General features: G+C 48.2%; 1 protein-coding gene across 1 annotated transcript; it reads right to left on the minus strand.

The window, feature by feature from the left end:
* Window positions 1–11265: 11265 nt before the first annotated feature.
* On the minus strand, window positions 11266–15751 carry LOC119363833 (uncharacterized oxidoreductase At1g06690, chloroplastic-like). The gene is made up of 10 exons (XM_037629199.1): window positions 15413–15751; window positions 14829–14920; window positions 14690–14727; window positions 14437–14598; window positions 14329–14351; window positions 14083–14154; window positions 13819–13986; window positions 11929–12011; window positions 11789–11851; window positions 11266–11639 (listed from the first exon to the last, which is right to left on the minus strand). Exons 1-10 carry the CDS (start codon window positions 15639–15641, stop codon window positions 11454–11456), a joined length of 1116 nt encoding a protein of 371 aa, XP_037485096.1. The 5' UTR covers window positions 15642–15751; the 3' UTR covers window positions 11266–11453.
* Between the last annotated feature and the right edge of the window lie 3103 nt (window positions 15752–18854).

Below are 18854 nucleotides of genomic sequence, written 5' to 3' on the forward strand. Positions count from 1 at the left end.
GTATCATCCTTTATTGGATTTGGACTGTGTATCTCTTTGTGTTTCTTGGATCTAGCACATGTGTGATCATATTCGTGTTGGCTGAGTGTTTTCTCTTGTGTTCCCCCGTGATTTCCCTCGTTTCCTTCCGTGCATTCTTCGTGTTCCTCGTAGGATCCTCTCCAAACGTGAAAGATCGGCCCCTAGGGTTCCGACCTACATCATCTTGGTATCATGAGCCACGTTGATCACGTTTTTGGAGCCCCTACCCTTTGTTTTCTAGCTTGATTTTGTTGATTTCGTCCTAAATCCAAAAATCCTCACCAAAAATAGCCTCCAATTTTCTTTTTGATTTGTTGGTTTGATGATGTTTTGTTGATTTTGATCCATGGATTTGCTTGGTTTCGAGTGGATCTAGCATCTCCACAAGTTTCCCCGCCTTCCATCCATGAAATCCATCAAATTTTGCCCCCGAAATCATCAATTTCCGCCCCAAAATCGAGTTCCTCGAGTTCATCCTCGGATTTGGAGCCCGGACATCCGGCCTGACCCCCGAACAGCCGGCCATCCCGGAAATCCGGCCATTAGTCCGGACATCCGGCTCCTGGAGCGCATTTTCGCGCGCGGTTCTAGACAACAGGTCTCGGACATCCGGCCAAACCCCCGGATGTCCGTCCGCTGTCATTTCAGCTTTTACCGTTTCACCGTTTTCACCATAACTAATTCATCCGGAGTCCGATTTTGACGTTCTTTAGCTCGTTTTGATGCTATTGACATCCCCCATCCCACAAAAATACGACCATCGCCATTTGACTCCATCAAAGTTTTGGAAATTTGGCAAGTTTGCCTAGGCCCTCCACCATATCATCCGCTTACCACCACCGACTTCCGCAACCTAACCCATTTTTGCTTGCCATAGCATTAGTGGTTGTTTGAGTAGTGATTTATGTCTCCTAAGGTGTTTCAGCTACTTAGGGACGATTACTTCTTCATCAACCACCACCACCATTTTCCACATAACCTTGCCCACCATACATTTCGCCAACCCAACTTAACCAATTTTGTTTGAGCTTTTTTGAGTTGTGGCTTGTGTCTCCTAAGGTGTTTTGGCTACTTAGGGATGGCAACTTCAACTCCGACACGTGTATAGCCCATCATTCCACTTCCGCATTGCCAAGTGCAAACCACCACCGATTTTCTCTACCACCATTTTGACATTTGACGTTTGAGATTTTGAGTTCGTGGTTTTTCCGTTTCCTAAGGTGTTTCGAATACTTAGGGACGAGTCTCCATCATCTTGGTTTCTACATCAAGAACACCGCTACTCATCATCGTTGGACGGTAACCTCCATATCATTTTGGTATCATGGTATCCCTCCATTGTATATTCCCCTTGCCATTGCATTGTTAACCCCTAGCCCATTTTGCGTTACTTGCCTATCGAGGCTAGCCATTTGAGTATTGCTGGCAACGTGACTTGTGCACATTAGTGATCATACTTCCCATAGCATACATACCATATCATCATGGTGCATATATTGGTATCATAGCTTGTGTCACAAGTTTGTTCCCGCATATACACAATTGCTATCTTGGTTTGTGCACTGCGCAAAAGTGGCCATACAAAAAAAGAATAAGCTTTTAAGCAAAAGAGAAAGAGCAAAGAAGCTTGTAAGCAAGTGCCATAGCATCATACCACATTGCATATAAGATTTTCATATCCGATCATCTTGGATCATCTTGAGAGAAACACCGTGAACCATACATACATAGCATACTTGGGATAAAAGTCCATATATTTTGCATCGTATAGGTTGTGCACAAGTGTCGTATCCGCCTTTTGAGCAATCATGCTAGCGTCTCTCTTGAGTTGTGCAACATGAGCGTTTTCCGTGGATTCTGCATTTTGTGCTCATTCCTTGGTTACACGACCCCATTTATCTATCCGTGTGTGTGTTTCCGTGTGCCACATATTGGACTACTTGTTTCGCTTGCAAATTTGTGAATCTCTTTCAACATTATTGACTCTTGCTAACATTTTGCATCAAATTTTTGTTCCACTATCCTCACCGAGCTCCACCAAAAGCCTTATTTGTGTAGCGTGAGAACCGACAAGAATTGGTACCAATTGTGATATTTCCTTGTTACACATTTGAGTGATCATTGATCCATTTTCAACATTGGTTAAGGTACATTTGGTATAGTTCTTCTCTTTCTCCCACTCATATTTGCTCGAGTCTTGTGATGGATAGGCAAGGGATTTCCTCTCCGATCTACGACAACAATGATGGCGTGAACAACTACATCTCCAAAGCGTCCATCTTCGATCTACAACGAAAAATGCAAGGCACACAATCAAGATTGCGAGAGCGCATCAAGAACATCTCCATCGACATTCGTCACTCCGAAGCAAGGAAAAGGGACTACATCGACAAGAAGCTTTCCGCACATAAAGAGGAGCAAGATGCAAGGATGGAGGAGATTAGAGCCTTGATCAAGTATTCTTCCCCTTCGTCATCTTCAAGGCGGCGACATTCAAGCCACAAGTCTTCGGAGCGTGAAAACGATGCAAGCGCAATTCGTCCACGCCCACATCTCCATGGCGACCACCATCATGTTCGTGATCCACATCGTCATGAAGGGCAAGTCACCTCCAAGCATCATGTGCATGATGACGACGAACGCCTTCGAGCTCAAGCGCGACAACGACATCATCATCATGAAGATGCTCCACAAGCGCAAATGCACAAGTCCCAACAAGCCCTACTTCACGCCAAGTCGAAGCTTCATGAGCAAAAGAGAAGACCGAGAAATGAGCACCACCAAGACAAAGCTATGGCTACCACCACCACTCTGGCATCTTCGCCAAGTGCTATCAAGGCATCTTCGCCTTTGGACGTACGGCATCTTCGCCTACTTCCCATGAGTACGCCTACAACGACTTCATCAAGTCCAAGGCGACCACCTACAAGCGAGGGCGACACTTCCATCTTCGGAAGCCCCCCAAAGAAGATGGCCGAGCATGGGAAACTCCCTTCGGTCATGGAGACGAGCTACGAGGTGCCACATCATATGGGCCTCCCACACCAAGACGATGACAAGAAGGTCAAGCAAGGGCCATCCCCTTCGACCACGGCGATAGGAGTTGAGCATGGAGACATTGGCACCAACATCTCTCCGACACCCACATATGAAGAGATGCCCCAAGTGCCATGTGAGGAGAGCCACTACCACATGAGTGACATGAGTGACTCCACCATACGTGACACTGAGAGCATTTCCTATGAGAGGATGAGTGTGACCACCACTAGCTCCACATATGAGAGCATGCCACACATCCTATGTGAGGTTGAGCGCCATTTGAGTGACTCCACCAACCATATGAGTGAGAGCATCTTTGAGGGAGTGAGTGAGCCACGACACTTAGAGAGTGAGGTAGTTGACACGGCACGTGAGGCCACTATGATTTCTAACGACTTACCCTCTACTCCTAGTGTGTTTTCTTCTTTGGTGCTAGGTCTCCTACATGACGACATGCCTATCATCGACAAGTCCTTCCCTCCAATGGAGACGACGATGGCCATGTGGATGATGATACACCTCCAGATGGTTCCATCAAGATGAAGATGACAACGATTGGATCTTCAACACCTCACCTACCACACACGAGAAATGCTCCAAAGGTAGCATAGGTGATGGTGCTTCTCTTGTCCCACTAGTGGACTCTCTTGACATCAATTTCTCCCATGATGTTGACCCACCTATTCCCATGCTTCATGCTAGTGAGACTTCTTCATGCCTTGACTTACCTATTTATGATGAATATGATGATGAGCATGTTGAGTTGCCTAGTTGTGATGCTATGCTCCATAGAATATCATGTGAAAATTCTTTTAGTCACATCATGTTTGATAATCCTTTAAACTTGTCATATGCTATGAGTGAGATCTCCCATATTGCATCATTTCAATCTCAACATAGTAACTATGCATGCCCCATTAAAATCTATCCCATTTGCACTTATGGCATAGATGACGAGATGATGGTCATTGGTTTTTGTTTTTTATGTGATGATATTGCCATGCTTCCTTTACATGATTTGCGCAATTCATCCACTATGCCATGCCATGATCACGTTGTTCCAAATATGCATTGTTTTGGATGTTGTCAATATTCTCCATGTGATGTTGCTACTCATGCTCATGAGGATACCCACATAGTTTTCTCATACATATTCGGAGATCTTGATGCATTTCATACTTTGCATGATTCCCATGTTTGCGTGCACCATATGCATTACATGAATAACCATGCTCTAGATATTACTCGTGATGCATTACACAATTTGAGTCTCCATTATGCTGTACATAATAACAAACCGCTCATGATGGATGACATGTTTATATATCACGCATCTCATTTATTTGAGCATTGTATATTGTGTGCTAACCAACACAAGCACGTGCGCATAATGATGGATGATGTGTACATATATCACGCACAGACAATTTTTCCTTTGTCTTTGTTTTGTGTAGGTACTCACGTATACTCGTCAACATCTCAATCCCAAGAGTTGACGAAACGAGTTCTTGAGAGCAACGATGACTTGGGATCCCGTGGACTATCCTTACCATCGTTCCCTTTGCGCAAGGACTACGCGCATCTCTTCTACTTGGCTCTCACACGGCTATGGGCTATTTACCACTTGTCACATTATGCCCATACTATTGTGTTCACTTTGCATGTTATGCTTTATCCTATGCCTTTGCCATGCAATTGTGACCCTTGCTTGTATATACCCATGATTCACCATTATGCTACTTCCATGTGTATTTGCATGCTTGGTGGAGATCCTTGTTGCTATTGCCATGTTTATCATGTGCCCCATGCTATTGATGCTTGTTGTGTTGAGAGAGTCATGATGCCCCATTGCTATTTACATATGGCCTCTCGCATATACATTCATGCCATTCTACTCATACATCGCTTTCATGCTTGTGATATGTCATGTGCATTATTCATGCCCACTATTTTCACACATGACATGCTTGCCATTACTCCCTCTAGTATGTTGCGTCTTCGCACTACTAGCTTGCTTCACTTGATCGCTATGATTGCTTGCTATGTTGCATCACCCATGTTCCACTACTACTCGCTTTCTTGGGTTGATGACATATATGCTCATGCCTCTCACATGATATATCTTGATCATTGTCTCTTGTGTCCATTAGTTGCCTCTCTCATATCCACTTATATTGAGTGCAACCATACTATGCTTATTGATCTTGGAGACTTTGACACCTTACTTGTGATGCATGCTTGTTTGATTAAGCCTATTGCATTTGGTTGTTCTCGCATCATATGCCTCCATACTATGCAATACTCCCTTGTCCTTTCTTATGATGAGCATGATGCATACACTTGTTGGGTATCTTACCACACGAATGATAGGTTTTGCACTTCCGCTCGCCTCATTTGTTTTTCTGAGTGTTTGTCATGTTCTTTCGTTTTGAAGGAGTCACAAGGCATTACCGTCATGAGACATATTGGCTATGTGAAGGCATACATGATGTGCAACACCAACATTTTTGACATTCTCATAAAGGTGAACTCTTTCCCTTTGAGCCATCCTCAAGTACGCATATTGGATGGGTCACTCTTTCATTGTTGTTTCCTTCTTGTTGTCTACATGATACATCTCACGAACGGAGGAGCGACATTGGAGATTGGCTCTATGGACCTTCACATTGAGGAGCGCTCAGACTTATTGGATGCACCTTTGGATTTCCACTCTTGCCACGACATCGAGCATTGGTACACCAACACCTCCATATTTGTTGATTGTGCTCATACATGTCATGCTCGATGGACGTATCATACTCACAGTAAGTTTGCACCCTATGCATGGATTGACTCACATTATGCTTGCCTTGTTGCATCTATTCCCATGTCATCCATGATATATGAGCTTGTTCACTTCCTTAGCAAATTTGTTGTGATCTACCTTGATGGCATATTCATACATAATGATCACATTGCCCACCATCAATTGCATGATCACATACTCACATTGAGCACCAATTACCATGTTCATGCTCTTGATAAACCATCACATTCTGACATCATTTTGCACAATGGTAGAATTTGTCGCTTTGTACACCATGCTAGTTACCCCATGAATGCTTTGCATACCATTCTATATCATCTTGATAAACTTCATGCGCTTTGCCATGAACAATCTTGCCGCACGAACTCATACTTACTTGATGGACACTTTATGTGCGCTAACCATTGTATTTACGAGTGTCGCTTGTGTTTGCTCTTGCATGTATACCATTCCAGAGACACCTTGGAGTACTTGGATTGCGCAATGTCTTCCACTTCATCCTACTACAAGTCCGTCCACGACAACCGTTTCCATGGTGATGAGGTTTTCGATCCGAGGTTGGATCTTTCCCAAGGGGGGGGGGGGAGATGATGCGGAGCATCCCATGTTCATCCCCATGTACACTCCGACTACTCTCCAAGCCCCAAGAGGACATATGACGAGACCTCAAACATACGCCATTGGACACAAGGTGAATTCACTCCTCTTCGAACCGTCACTTTTCACATGTGAGACATGGCTACTACCTCATGCATGGACCTTGCCTATACTCAGGTAGAACCGAGATGACCACAAAGAATCAAAGGACCAAGGCCAAGCACCGAAGAGGAGAAGGAAGAAGAGCCAGCTGCTGCAGGCCCCGGACATCCGGTCCCAGCCCGGACATCCGGCCCGATCCCGGAAATCCGGCGTCCATCACAGAACGCACCCGAAGCTGAACCCCGTCAGCCTGGACATCCGGCCAGAGGCCCGGATATCCGGCTCTTCCCGGGCCGCCGGACATTCGTCCCCCAGCCCAGACATCCGGACCCCGCCTGTCCAGAGAGCAACCGCAGGGCGCCCATACCAGCCCGGACATCCGGCCTGTCGCGAAGCCCCGGACATCCGGCACCTTCCTGTGCGCAGAGAATGGACCAAGGGCCCATGTATCCCCCTCTCACTTACCCCTTCGTGGGCTAGCACTATATATACTCTCCCACCTCCTCCTAGTTAGGGTTAGCAAAGGATTAGCTCATTTGAGATAGAGCTTTGCTCATCCATACGGATCTCCTCCTCGTGAGAGACCGCGGCCTCTTCGGAGAAGATCCACCATGGATTCAAGACCCCTTTACGGGAAGATCCCTCGTGGATTCAAGACCTCCTCTCGGAGATGAGCTACCGCCACTTGTATCGTCCTTTATTGGATTTGGACCGTGTATCTCTTTGTGTTTCTTGGATCTAGCACATGTGTGATCATATTCGTGTTGGTTGAGTGTTTTCTCTTGTGTTCCCCCGTGATTCCCTCGTTTCCTTCCGCGCGTTCTTCGTGTTCCTCATAGGATCCTCTCCAAACGTGAAAGATCGGCCCCTAGGGTTCCGCCCTACATCACGCCCCCTTTGGGCCGGGGGTCCGGGCACCCGGGGTGTAGGAGGCAGGGCACCCAGGGTGGTGTGAGGCCTTCGGTGCTTCGCGTCTTGGGGTCCCTCTTCCTCCTCCTTCTCCCTTATTGGATGGTGTAGATGTTCTTTTGCGCTTGAACTCCTCCTCGTCGTCGATGAAGCTCCGGTAATACCTATGCATGCACACGAGAGGGATGTCAAGTAGTATACCATCCTCGAAGGGGTCAAGTGAACACGTGTAAAGGAGATGATTAACCTTTATGTATGTGAAGTAGATGTCGCACGTGTCACTTGCCGAACGGACTCTTGACATGGTGATGTCCGTAGGATGCTCCGCATCAGTTTGTGCTTTTAAATTTTATAGAAGCATAATCATATAGTCGTGGAGGTGCTGGCAGTTATCTTAGAGGATGCTAAGACGGGTGGCCACATCCAGGGAGTGTTTCCGAACCTGTGTGAAGGGGGGATCACTCACCTACAATATGTCGACGATACACTGTTTATCATCAAGAATGACCCGACTAGTTTGATCAACTTGAAGTTCCTTCTTATGTGTTTCGAGTCCATGTCCGACCTTAAAATTAATTATGACAAGAGCGACGCATATGTCACCAGAGGGAGTCTGGTGGACCGCATCAAGGCTGCACATATTATGAACTGCCGACATGGAAATCTTCCAATCTAGTACTTGGGTATGCCTCTGACAAGTAAGCATTTGACCATTGAGGATTTCCTCTTTATCACTGACTGTGTGGCCAAGAGAGTTGAGCCTTGGGTAGGAAAGTATTGGTCCATTGGTGGCAAAACAACCTTGATCAACTCATGTCTGTCCAGCTTACCAATGTTTACCATGGGATTCTTTTTGCTTCAAGATGGGGGCCATGCGAAATTTGATCTAGTGCCATCCCGGTTCTTCTGTGGAAAAGAACTTGGAAAACAGAAATATCCCATGGTCCACCGGAGTACCATTTGTGCACCAAAGGAGGTTGGGGGCCTCGGTATTGTAAATACCAAACACATGAACTGGTGCCTAATGACTAAATAGGCTTGGAATGCTGACAGGCCAAGGTGAACTGTGGTTGGATATCATTCAACACAAATATTTGCGTCATACTCCGGTCTCAATAGCCTCCTGTAGGAACGGGTCCCAATTTTGGAAGGCAATAGTCAAGATTCACCACCTTCTTCGTGTAAGTGTCATGCACACTATCGGTAACGGCAAGTCCGCCGTCTTCTGGTTAGACGTGTGGTTAGGCCCAGACCTGCTTGCTATCAGCTTCCCCCGGCTGTTTGCTATTACCACAGCTCCGGACGCATTGGTTAGCGAAAATTGGCGAAATGGATAGTGGTGTCCACAATTCCTCTCCCCCTCGGGCCGCTTGAGGGCCAGAAATGGGACAACCTAGCAACTTTACTATGTACCATATCTCCGTCTACGGAGACGGACATTTTAGAGTCGTCCGGTCAGTTCACGACTAGCTCGTTGTACCGCGCTTTGCATAGTGGTGCTGCCCCATTTTAAGCCATGGACATTTGGCGGGCGCGCATACTGAGAAAAGTCAAGATTTTTCTGTGGAAAATGGTGAGAAATAGATCACCTTTGGGCGTCCATGTATAGAAACGCCACGGTCCTTGGACGGTTTGTGTCCCCTTTGTGGATCGGAAGAAGATACTAACCCATATCTTCTTCTCGTGCATCCTCATTCAGTTCCTATGAGGCTGCGTCCACGGTGTCACGAGGTGCAATTGCCACCGACATCATTTGGTGCTTTTCACACGTTAACATCTTGTTTATCCGGACGCACACCTAGCCTAGTGTGGGTCACCTTCGCAGCCATGTCTTGGTCCCTTTGGCATATTAGAAATAAAGCTTTAAGTGAAGGAAAGTTCATCAAACATCCTGCTGACGCCTTGTACAAAATGACAATATTCTTACAACTCTGGAAGCTTTTGAGCAAGTCGGCGGATGCACCTATCATTGAGACGCTTGTGGGCAAGTTCCGGACATTGGCGATGACGCTTCGGAACCACATGGAGTAGACCGAGCTTCATGGAGGCTGACCTATGCTTCATGATCCATCTTTCGTATTATCGTACTTGTTTATTTTGGCTTCGTGCCTTTTGGCCCTTTGGGTCTGTATCGAACCATTTATTTCCCCGCTACTCATCTTGTAAACCGTCTAAGGGTTTCAGTTCGCTAAAGCCGGGCAAACGCCTTCTTTCTAAAAAAATATATACAGAATATAGGTACTAAGAATATATCATAACATGTCCAATTATTTACTTGTGCTTGTGTAGACATGAGGAGGAAAAGAGCAGAATTATCAATTCATGAATTTAGCACTAGATTAGTATGTGTCTTTCAAACCATGTGTTTTATTCCCTTATCTCTAAACCCGGTCGCTCTTTTGGATTGCATGGAAAAAAACATTAGATTAGTTTGTGTCTTTTAAACAATAGAAGTGTAACTGTAGAACTGCAGACATTAACAATCAGCTAGAAAAATTTCGGATCTTTGATGCTGGTACTCGAAAATCAGATTTCAAATTAAGAGATATGTACTTTTTATTTCTATCATGGAACAACGAACATATATAAATTAGCTAGGGGCCTATTTGGATCAGAGAAAAATAACGCTACATCAAAATATTTGGCGTTGACCAGAGGATAGCCTTTTGGTTGAGATAAAATGATATGCCTCGTGCTACCCCAAACACCGGGGAAGTCTCAGGTCATACCAACCCTCAAATGCTACAAGTGATACAAACTTGAAAAATTCAAATTTAAACATTCCAAAAAATTCTGAAAAAAAATCATGGATGTTCAGAACACATATGTCGACAACACCTAAAAAATTCAGATCAAAATTCGAAATACACATCAATAAACAAAAAAGTGAAATATGTCATGAATAGTGTCAAAAGAAGATAAAAGCAAAAATGACACTATTCGCATCTGAATTTGTCTTTTGTGTTTCTCCATGTGTGTTTCAAGTTTTGATCTGAATTTTTTAGGGGTTGTTTACATATGTGTTGGGAACATCCATGATCTATTTCAGAATTTTTTGAAATGTTTAAATTAGAATTTTTCAAGTTGGTAGCATGGGAGCATGTGAGTATTGGTATCACCTCTTTCGGTTTATTATGCAGCCAAACTTTTGGCAAGGCGGCCATTTGCTCCGCCGAAGTTTAGTGTGCCACTGGTTAGCAGGGTGACCACAGGCACAATTCAAATGTACCTTAGATCTTCCAATATCCAGTACATTATGTGACTATCTATCTTATGATTTTGTTGCTTCAGTTCTTGCCCCCTCCCCTCTCACTATTTTCTGGCTCTGACCCTGACCCAGATTCGAGCCCTGCCACTCCGCCGGGATGAGGTAAGACCCTACTCCTACCTTGTAATGTTTATTATTATTATTTTTTTCGGGTGAATGTTTATTACTCCCTCCGTTCCATAATATAAGAACATTTTCTACACTAGTGTAGTAGTATTAAAAATGCTCTTATATTACGGGACGGAGGGAGTATCAGCTAGCCGCAGGGGATCTAGAGGATCATCGGCAAGATCTACCCTAGCGATTACAGCCCACCCTGCCTGGCGATGGTGAGTGGGGTTTTGGGAGGTAGATACTCCGGTCTCTCGTCACTCCGTGAAACATGCACGTAGGAGTAGATCACACACCAAGGAATTCAAAAAAAAAAATGCTTCAGTATTGCACGCATGTCTGTCGCGTCTCAGGATTTTTGTCTTCGGCTAATGCTTCCCAGAATTTCATCCGTCAGAGAACACAAACCAAAAGAACAAAACAACTATCGTTTTGATATAATTTGATCGTGAGCCTGAATATACACTTACTTCCGTTATGATTTTCTACGTCTTTGTTCTTTTTACAACTCCACACCTTTTCACAGAACTACAACTCCTATATCTAGGATCACGGAAATCCTGTGTAGCAGTAAACCACGAGGGTAACTTGGCCGCGGATTTACAGCTTCTCTACCGGGAAACCCATGACGGGCTTCACCTCGCGCGCCATGGACCGCAGCTCCTCAACCTCCTGCTCCGTCAAGAGCCACCCTAGCGCACCGGCAAACTCCCAGGCCTGCTCTGCGTTCTTTGCCCCCGGGATCGGAATCACGTTGCCCTGGCAAATAAGCCAGTTAAGAACCACCTGCACATGAACAAAAACAAGTTAATGCATATTGCCATTGTATCGTCGTCATGATTGTGTAGTTTCTTTGTACATCATTAAGATAAGGCAAGACTTGATAATAGAGGATGAACACTGTATAATTAAGCATGCAATAAAGAACACAATACCTGAGTTGGGGTTTTGTCATAGCTTCCTCCAATCTCCCTAATCTTGTTAATAAGCGGTTGGAGCTGCATTGTGGAATGAGAAGAGTGAGCAGAACCACAATAGAGATGAAAGGGAGAGTTTGAAGTTAAGGTGCGGCAACCTTGGACAGGAAATCAGAAGTGTATATCCGTCCACGAGGTCCAGTTGGTGGATTAGCTGGAGTGTATTTTCCTGTCAAAGCACCTGAAAAGAAAAGAAAAAGAAACAGGGTTCAAAAGGGTGCATTATATTTCACATTTGTGTGCTGACAGCTAAGTACATATAAAACGCAGACTAAGATTATGATAAACTACACCAGAAGAAATAAGTAATCACCCGATTGCGCAAGCCCTGAAGCTAGTTGAGCTAAGTGCTCAGCATAGGCTTTTTTTTTTTTTTTGAAACGGAGGCAAAAAATTTGCCTCATCCATTAAATAAGCATAAGAGAGTTGCCCAGTTAATTAGTGGAAAACCAGGCGAAAACCATTACAAACCGATGAGCGGCACACATAAGATACCCACACACGCCACTCCAGAGAGGGCCTCGTCGAGACAATCCAACAACGTTATCGTCATCATTTCTCCCCTAAAGGCGTCATCGCAATCCCAAACTCTGAGAAACGACTCCGACTTCGCCAAAGACGATCGTCGAACCAACCCACACTGAAAATGATGTGCACATGAAGATCCGCGTCAAACCTCAGCCACCGCGACGAGACAGCGCAGCTCCGACACCGACAGGAAGCTACGAAGGGGAACCAGGCAAGGTTGGCGTCGTTGAAGATCACCGAATGGACCACCTGCTACCCGTCATCGTACACCACAGGGCCCCGCCACCGCAGCTTCGACTTCAAAGCACCAAACCAGCCGAGGCCATCCCACGAACACGCCGGAGAAGAGCCGACTACCTCAACCAAAGCCACGTCTCCTACATCATTCCCCGTGACACCGTTGCCACAGAAGCCTCAGCGCCAACTTCATCACCTCCGGTCCCGCTTGCCGATGCCCAGCTACAAAGATGAAGCCCTCAAGAGGGGTTACGACGCCACGACGCCGCCATCATCCGATCGCTCAGGATCTAGGGTTTCCCCGGTGCTGTAGCAACGGCCGGATCCAACATGGGAAGGGTGCAATAGCAATGCGACGATGCCTCCAAGAAGGTCTACGGCGTCTAAGGCCGCCGCCATCGCCGGTCAAATGCCCATGGCCGGAGACAGGGTTTTCACCCAAGCTACTAGCACCAACACGTCAATCCAGCACCGACAAGACCACCAGCCACAACCTCCCACGAACAAGCAAGTTGACGAAGAAGAACCGAGCAGCCACCGTAGCCAACCGCACCTCGCGGAGACAAACAGGGAGCCGCCGGCCAGAACCAGTGCCACCAGACGCAGCACGAGCCTCCGCGCCCTGCACAGCACCATGCCAGCAAGGAACGAGCGCCGCCCGAGGCCGAGAACCACCGCGGATCCCAGCCGCAGCCCTGGACCAGGCACACCGACACGCAGATCCTCGTGCACGCCGGAAACCCCACGGAAACCGGAGACATCAGATCCTCTGCATCCGCAGCCCCCTGCTTCGAAGACGACCGATTCGCCGGGCACACCGCCATGCGCTTGCCTCCCACGCCTCGGACCTCAGCACCCCTAGAACTGCGCCGGGGCGCCAGATCCGACAAACATGCCTCCCGCGCCAGAACCTCCACCTCCAGCCGCCCCTTGCTGCCCGCCGACGCACCTCGCTGCAGGCCTCAACTCGCTTGCGCGCAACCGCACCTCTGCAGTGCCCCGACCTCCACGCATCAGCGGCGCCCATACCCGTCACCGGAGCCGCCAGATCCGCCGCACAGGACTCGCCTCGGACCCCCACAAGCTAGCGCCACGCACACACACCTCTGCATCGACCAAGCCACCGAGAGCCCCTGCGCGCGCGCCGCGCCGGCCGGCGCAGCCTCGTCACCACGCCACGGACGCGAGCAAAGGTGAAGGAAAAATGAAAAGCATAACTATACCTTGGGCTATTGGGGAATATGCAATCAAAGTAATCCCAAGCTCATCACAAGCTGCCTTCACCCCATTTTCCTCAGGGTTCCTGTAAATCAGACTGTAATTTACTTGGTTTGAAGCAAGTGGAACCCCCCTCTTCTTGAGGCGCTCGTGAGCATCTCGCAGACGTTTCTCTGGTAATGAATGTGATTCAGCTTAATTTTACCATAAAACAAGCAGCTGGCATAACATGCTCCATCAAATGAGAAATGAAGTCAGCTTTTACAAACCACTGTAGTTTGAGACTCCAACGGATTTTACAAGACCTTGTTCATAAGCATCAGCAAGGCCGTCGAGGTAACCTGGATTACAAAAGAAATAAAACAGTTAGTTTACTGCACCACAGTGGGCCTAAAATAAGATATTAAAAAAAAGGCAGCCCGGTGCATGTAGTTCCCGCTTGCGCAGTGGGCTAAAAATAAGATATTAAAGTTCGCTAAAAAAATAATATTCATCATTTATATAAGTTCGGATACCTTCGTTGCCCCATATCCCTGGCCTGAAAAGGATTTGAAAAGAACAGTTTCAGCAAGCTAAAAAGAGTTACAAATAACATTAAAGCAATATATTGATGAACTACTAACCAATGAAGTTGGTATGACTCAACCGAGGAGACACCAAGGCGGGAAAGTGAGCCCTTTAGTGCAGAAATTACACTTCCCCTGCCAAACCTCCATGGAAGAGCGGCAAATTTTGTTGCAATGGCCACCTCGACCCCTTCTTTTTCTTTCCTTTCCTTGATAAATCTGATGGGAATTAAGGAGAATTTGCATCGGACGATGTGAAGACTTCATTATCAAAATATACGGGCATGGTGTATAATGATGCATTATATACCTTCCTAGTAGACTTTCTGAATTTATCGCTCCCGATACCTAAATGTCATCAAAATTAGGAGGTTGTGAGGGTTGGCCTGAAATGATCTAGAGAATGTGCAATAAAGCAAGAACTAATCATGAACTATCTTGATCCCTACCCCTGCACCATATACTTCCGCAGTGTCAAAAAAGGTTATTCCACTATCAACGCTCGCATCGAATGCTCCTTTGGCATCCTTGAGTTTCCTATCTGGAAAATTCAGAAAATGCTCGTTCATGTTAGACATGTAGCAGCAATCAGATATCAGTGTGCCAGCATAAAACTCAAGAGCAAATGCGAAATGAACTCAATATTACAGACTTAAAACACATTTGTTTTGGTATTTTTGCAGTTTGCTGGTTACTGTTCATGGTCAAAGGTTTTCTGGGGCTAAAAATTTAGAGAGAATACACGTGACATGTGCTGTGGCACAAAGTTTTGACAGGCAATGCAACAAGCACCTCAGGTGCATGGCAAGCATGACCATAATTTCATCCAAGAAACGCCAACAACAATGCAATGATGCAACAGGTGAATAACACAACCAGCGTGCTGAGTATATAATCCTCATTTTTAAGAACTGCACAAATCAGTTCACCAGAAAGAGATAACTAATTGATGAACGCAGGTGCAGGTGGATCAAGAAGAGCGATGGGTTCAATTTAGAAGAAGGTTATCTGGACTGCGCGCGGCCGAACGTACCGTCCCACTCGAAGTCGTTCCAGTAGGTGGTGTCGCCCCAGGACCAGGCCCCTATGCCAAGCTTGGTCACCGCCACGCCGGACCCGCCCAGCATCACCTTGCTGCCGTCCTCCACCGCCGCGCCCTCGGAGGCCACCGCGCGGGGCGGGCGAAACGCTGCTGTTCGCCGCTGGCCGAGGAGCGGGAGGCAGCCACAACATCCCGCGCCGCCGGCGACCTGCAGGGCCATCGCGGACGGAAACGGGGGCAGGAATTCTCGTGCCGTGGTAAGTGGGCGCCGCGCGGTGGTGTTCTTGGCGAGGCGAGTGGCAGCGAAGCGCGCGCGTTTTGTTTGGCCACGGCAAGAGGGGGGCGGGTCACGTGGAGGCGCAGGTGACCGCGCGCGCGCACGTGGGGCTCAGCCGGACGCGCTCTAGTTTCTTCTCTTCTTCAGGGCCTTCCGAACGGAAGTGATTCGGTGCGGGCCACTCCACTCAAAATACAAGGTGTCTCAATTTTGGAAATGGGCAAGCCAAAAACATTTTTTTAATAAATTAGCTGATATATACATAAAAAATGCTTACATGTAACTTTATCGACCACCAATTTTTGCGAAAAAATTGTCATGTAACTTTTTCTAAAAAGAACACTTTAGTTGTTGTATGTAAGAGCATCTACAGCCGGACTCAGCAAATCCAACCCCTCAAACGCCCGCCGATGCGTCCGGCGCGTCCGCGGGCACTGACCGGGCACCCCCTATATCCACGTTTTCACACCCATGTATCTCATATTCCGTCCCCTATTTTCATACTAAACCATGCAAAGTTGATAAAAACTACGTAGATTATGAGCGGACATACAAATGCATAATCAGTTCATCAAAAGATCAGATAGCCAAAGTTCACATAATACACATAATACGGCGGACAAGTTCAACCTACAACTAAAGACTTGAACAAAAACGGATCTTCACCACTTCCTCGCCGACCCTTTGCCCTTCCGGTCGCCGGCGCAGCTGTAGGAGTCCGCGGCAGGAGGTGGGTCCGCCTCAGAGCCGTCGGACCCGTCGGAGGAGGAATCGTGGATGACGGTGAAGCCTTGCAAGCGCCGAACGACGTGGTCTTGCTGGCGTTTGAGCTTGGCCACCCTCGCTGCCTCCCTCGCTGCCTCCGCCACCTCCCGCTTGGATTGCTCAACGCCGAGCCGGAGCTGCTCGGCGTTGAGCCTTCGGAGCCGTCGGGCCATCGTCTCCGCCTCAGTCAGTGATTGGCGGCACGCCCACTCGAAGACATGGTCCTCCTCGTCGGGCACCCGGCGGCGGCGGGCGGACTGCGCAGACCCGTCGGACCTGCCCGCCATCTCCCTAGCCCTCTGCCTCTCGCGGCGTGCAGCTCGTGCCGCCGACTCTGGAGTCCGCATCCGCGGCGTCGACTGAGCGGACACTAGAACCTAGCGCTACCCGCGCAGAGCAGTGGTCGGGGGTGGAGGAGGCCGTTGGGCGGGAGGAGCAGATCTGGCAGGCCTCGCAGATCCACGCATGGGGCGGGAAAGGGCCGGCGCCGGCATCGGCGCTGGCGCGACGGGCGACAGGGGGCGTCGCACCGGACCTGGAGCTGCCGCCTGTATCGACCTGCGAGCACTCTAGCGTGATATGAAGCGCCAGCTCCTCCTCATCTCCGGAGCTACCGTCGGAGTAGCTGCCAGTGCTGGACATGCTCGCGAGCGCTGGAGATTTGGCAAATTGGGGGAAAATGGGACGTCAGGAAGGGAAGAGGAGCAGAGTGACTTAGGATTTCTGCCGGACAAGGGTTTTGTGGGGTCGGGGTGGGCCAACAATGGGTCGGGCTTATGTGGCGGGCGCGCCCGTGCGTGCCCAGACCGCCTCATATCCGCCCTACATTAGGGGCGGATATGAGGGGTGCCGGTCAGCCCGGGCGTTTGAGGCCCGTTTGAGAGCTTCGGATGGGTCGGTATTTTGTGACCGGTCAGTGACCGGACAGCCTGCCCGGACGTATGAGACGGATATAGGGCACCCGGTTGTAGATGCTCTAAGTCGTCTGTTTTTGAAATTTGGGTAAGTCGCTTTTCTGACTGTTGATTGTTTTGTCAAGATTTGTGATGTCTTTCTTTTTTCTTGTGTTGTTTCACAACTTTCACGCTGAATTTTTGACTTGCCCCTATTTTGGGTTAGTTGGCTATTTTTGTTGGACTTGAAGCCCGTTGTCCACTGCTTGTGTTTTTATATCGGGACTCGGAGGAGCTGGCGGCGGAGCTTCAGCTCACACCGGTGTCCGGCCGCGAGTTTTGGATGGCGATGCGGAGCGAGAGCTCCTCATCGTCCGATGTGTCGCTGCCGGATTCATGGCCGGACTTGGCCATGGCAGAGGAGGCGGAAAGATTCGGAGAGAAGTGGAGAAGACATGATGGGAGCGGAGAGAGCGTGGGGACTGCGAGTGACTAGGGTTTGTCTGAGTATTTTTTTTAAGATTTGCCAACACTTTATTGATCACTGATGATGTTTAAGGAAATGCAAGTTTTTTAGGGGATTAAGGAAATACAAGTATGGGGGTTTTGCGGTCATAGTGGGGGCAGGGTGGGCCAGTCTGTTGTAGCGGCGGTGTCCAGGCCTATTCATATCTGCCTTAGATATGGACCAAATATGGACTGCCGGTCAGTTTGGATGTTTGGTCCGGTTTTAAACGGTGTTGTTTTCCGTCCGGGCAAGCGTTGGCCGCCCGATCAATTGAGATTTTTTTTCGCGAATATGCAAAAGCTGTGCGTATCTTTGCATTGATAGATAGGGTAGCAGTACAAGATAGCGTTACAGGTCAGAAGCAAGGCTGCTAACTAGCTCGTACACAAGGATGGCAAGCATCATTAGTCGTGACACACAGGGCAGCCGGGTGTGTCTCCCAGCAAAGCCTCTGTCTACGTCTCGGGTATGAGTAGGGCCAGGCCCTTAGCGCCGGCATGTGCCCAAAGGCGCGCCTCCTCTTGGATCATGTGCACTGCGCGACCCACGATGGGCTAGTCGCCATCAAAGAGGCAACTGTTATGATGTTTCCATAAGTGCAGGCGGTGAAGATGGCGATGGAGGCGAGGCTGCGGCGGAGGCAGGTCGTGGTGCTGGAGATGGCCGAGGAGATCCAGGTGATGAAATCCTCGTCCTGGGCAGGGATCGTGGTAATGCAACGGCACCAGGAGAGTACCTCATGTCAAACTTGGCGGGAGAAAGAATAGCCCGTGAGGAGGTGCTGCATCGATTCTGGCTCTTGGTTGCAGAGTAGGCAGCGTGGATCATGGGGGAGACCGTGACGCGCAAGGCGGTCCGCAGTCCAGCACCTGCCCAGCAGAGCGAGCCAGATGAAGAACTTGATGCGTAGTGGTGCCTAGGATCTCCAGGTGATGCGCCAATGCGGGTATGTGGTGGAGCCATTGAATAGGGCTTGATAGCAGGAGCGAG

This window comes from Triticum dicoccoides, chromosome 2B (genome assembly GCF_002162155.2).
Source record: "Triticum dicoccoides isolate Atlit2015 ecotype Zavitan chromosome 2B, WEW_v2.0, whole genome shotgun sequence".
NCBI lineage: Eukaryota > Viridiplantae > Streptophyta > Magnoliopsida > Poales > Poaceae > Triticum > Triticum dicoccoides.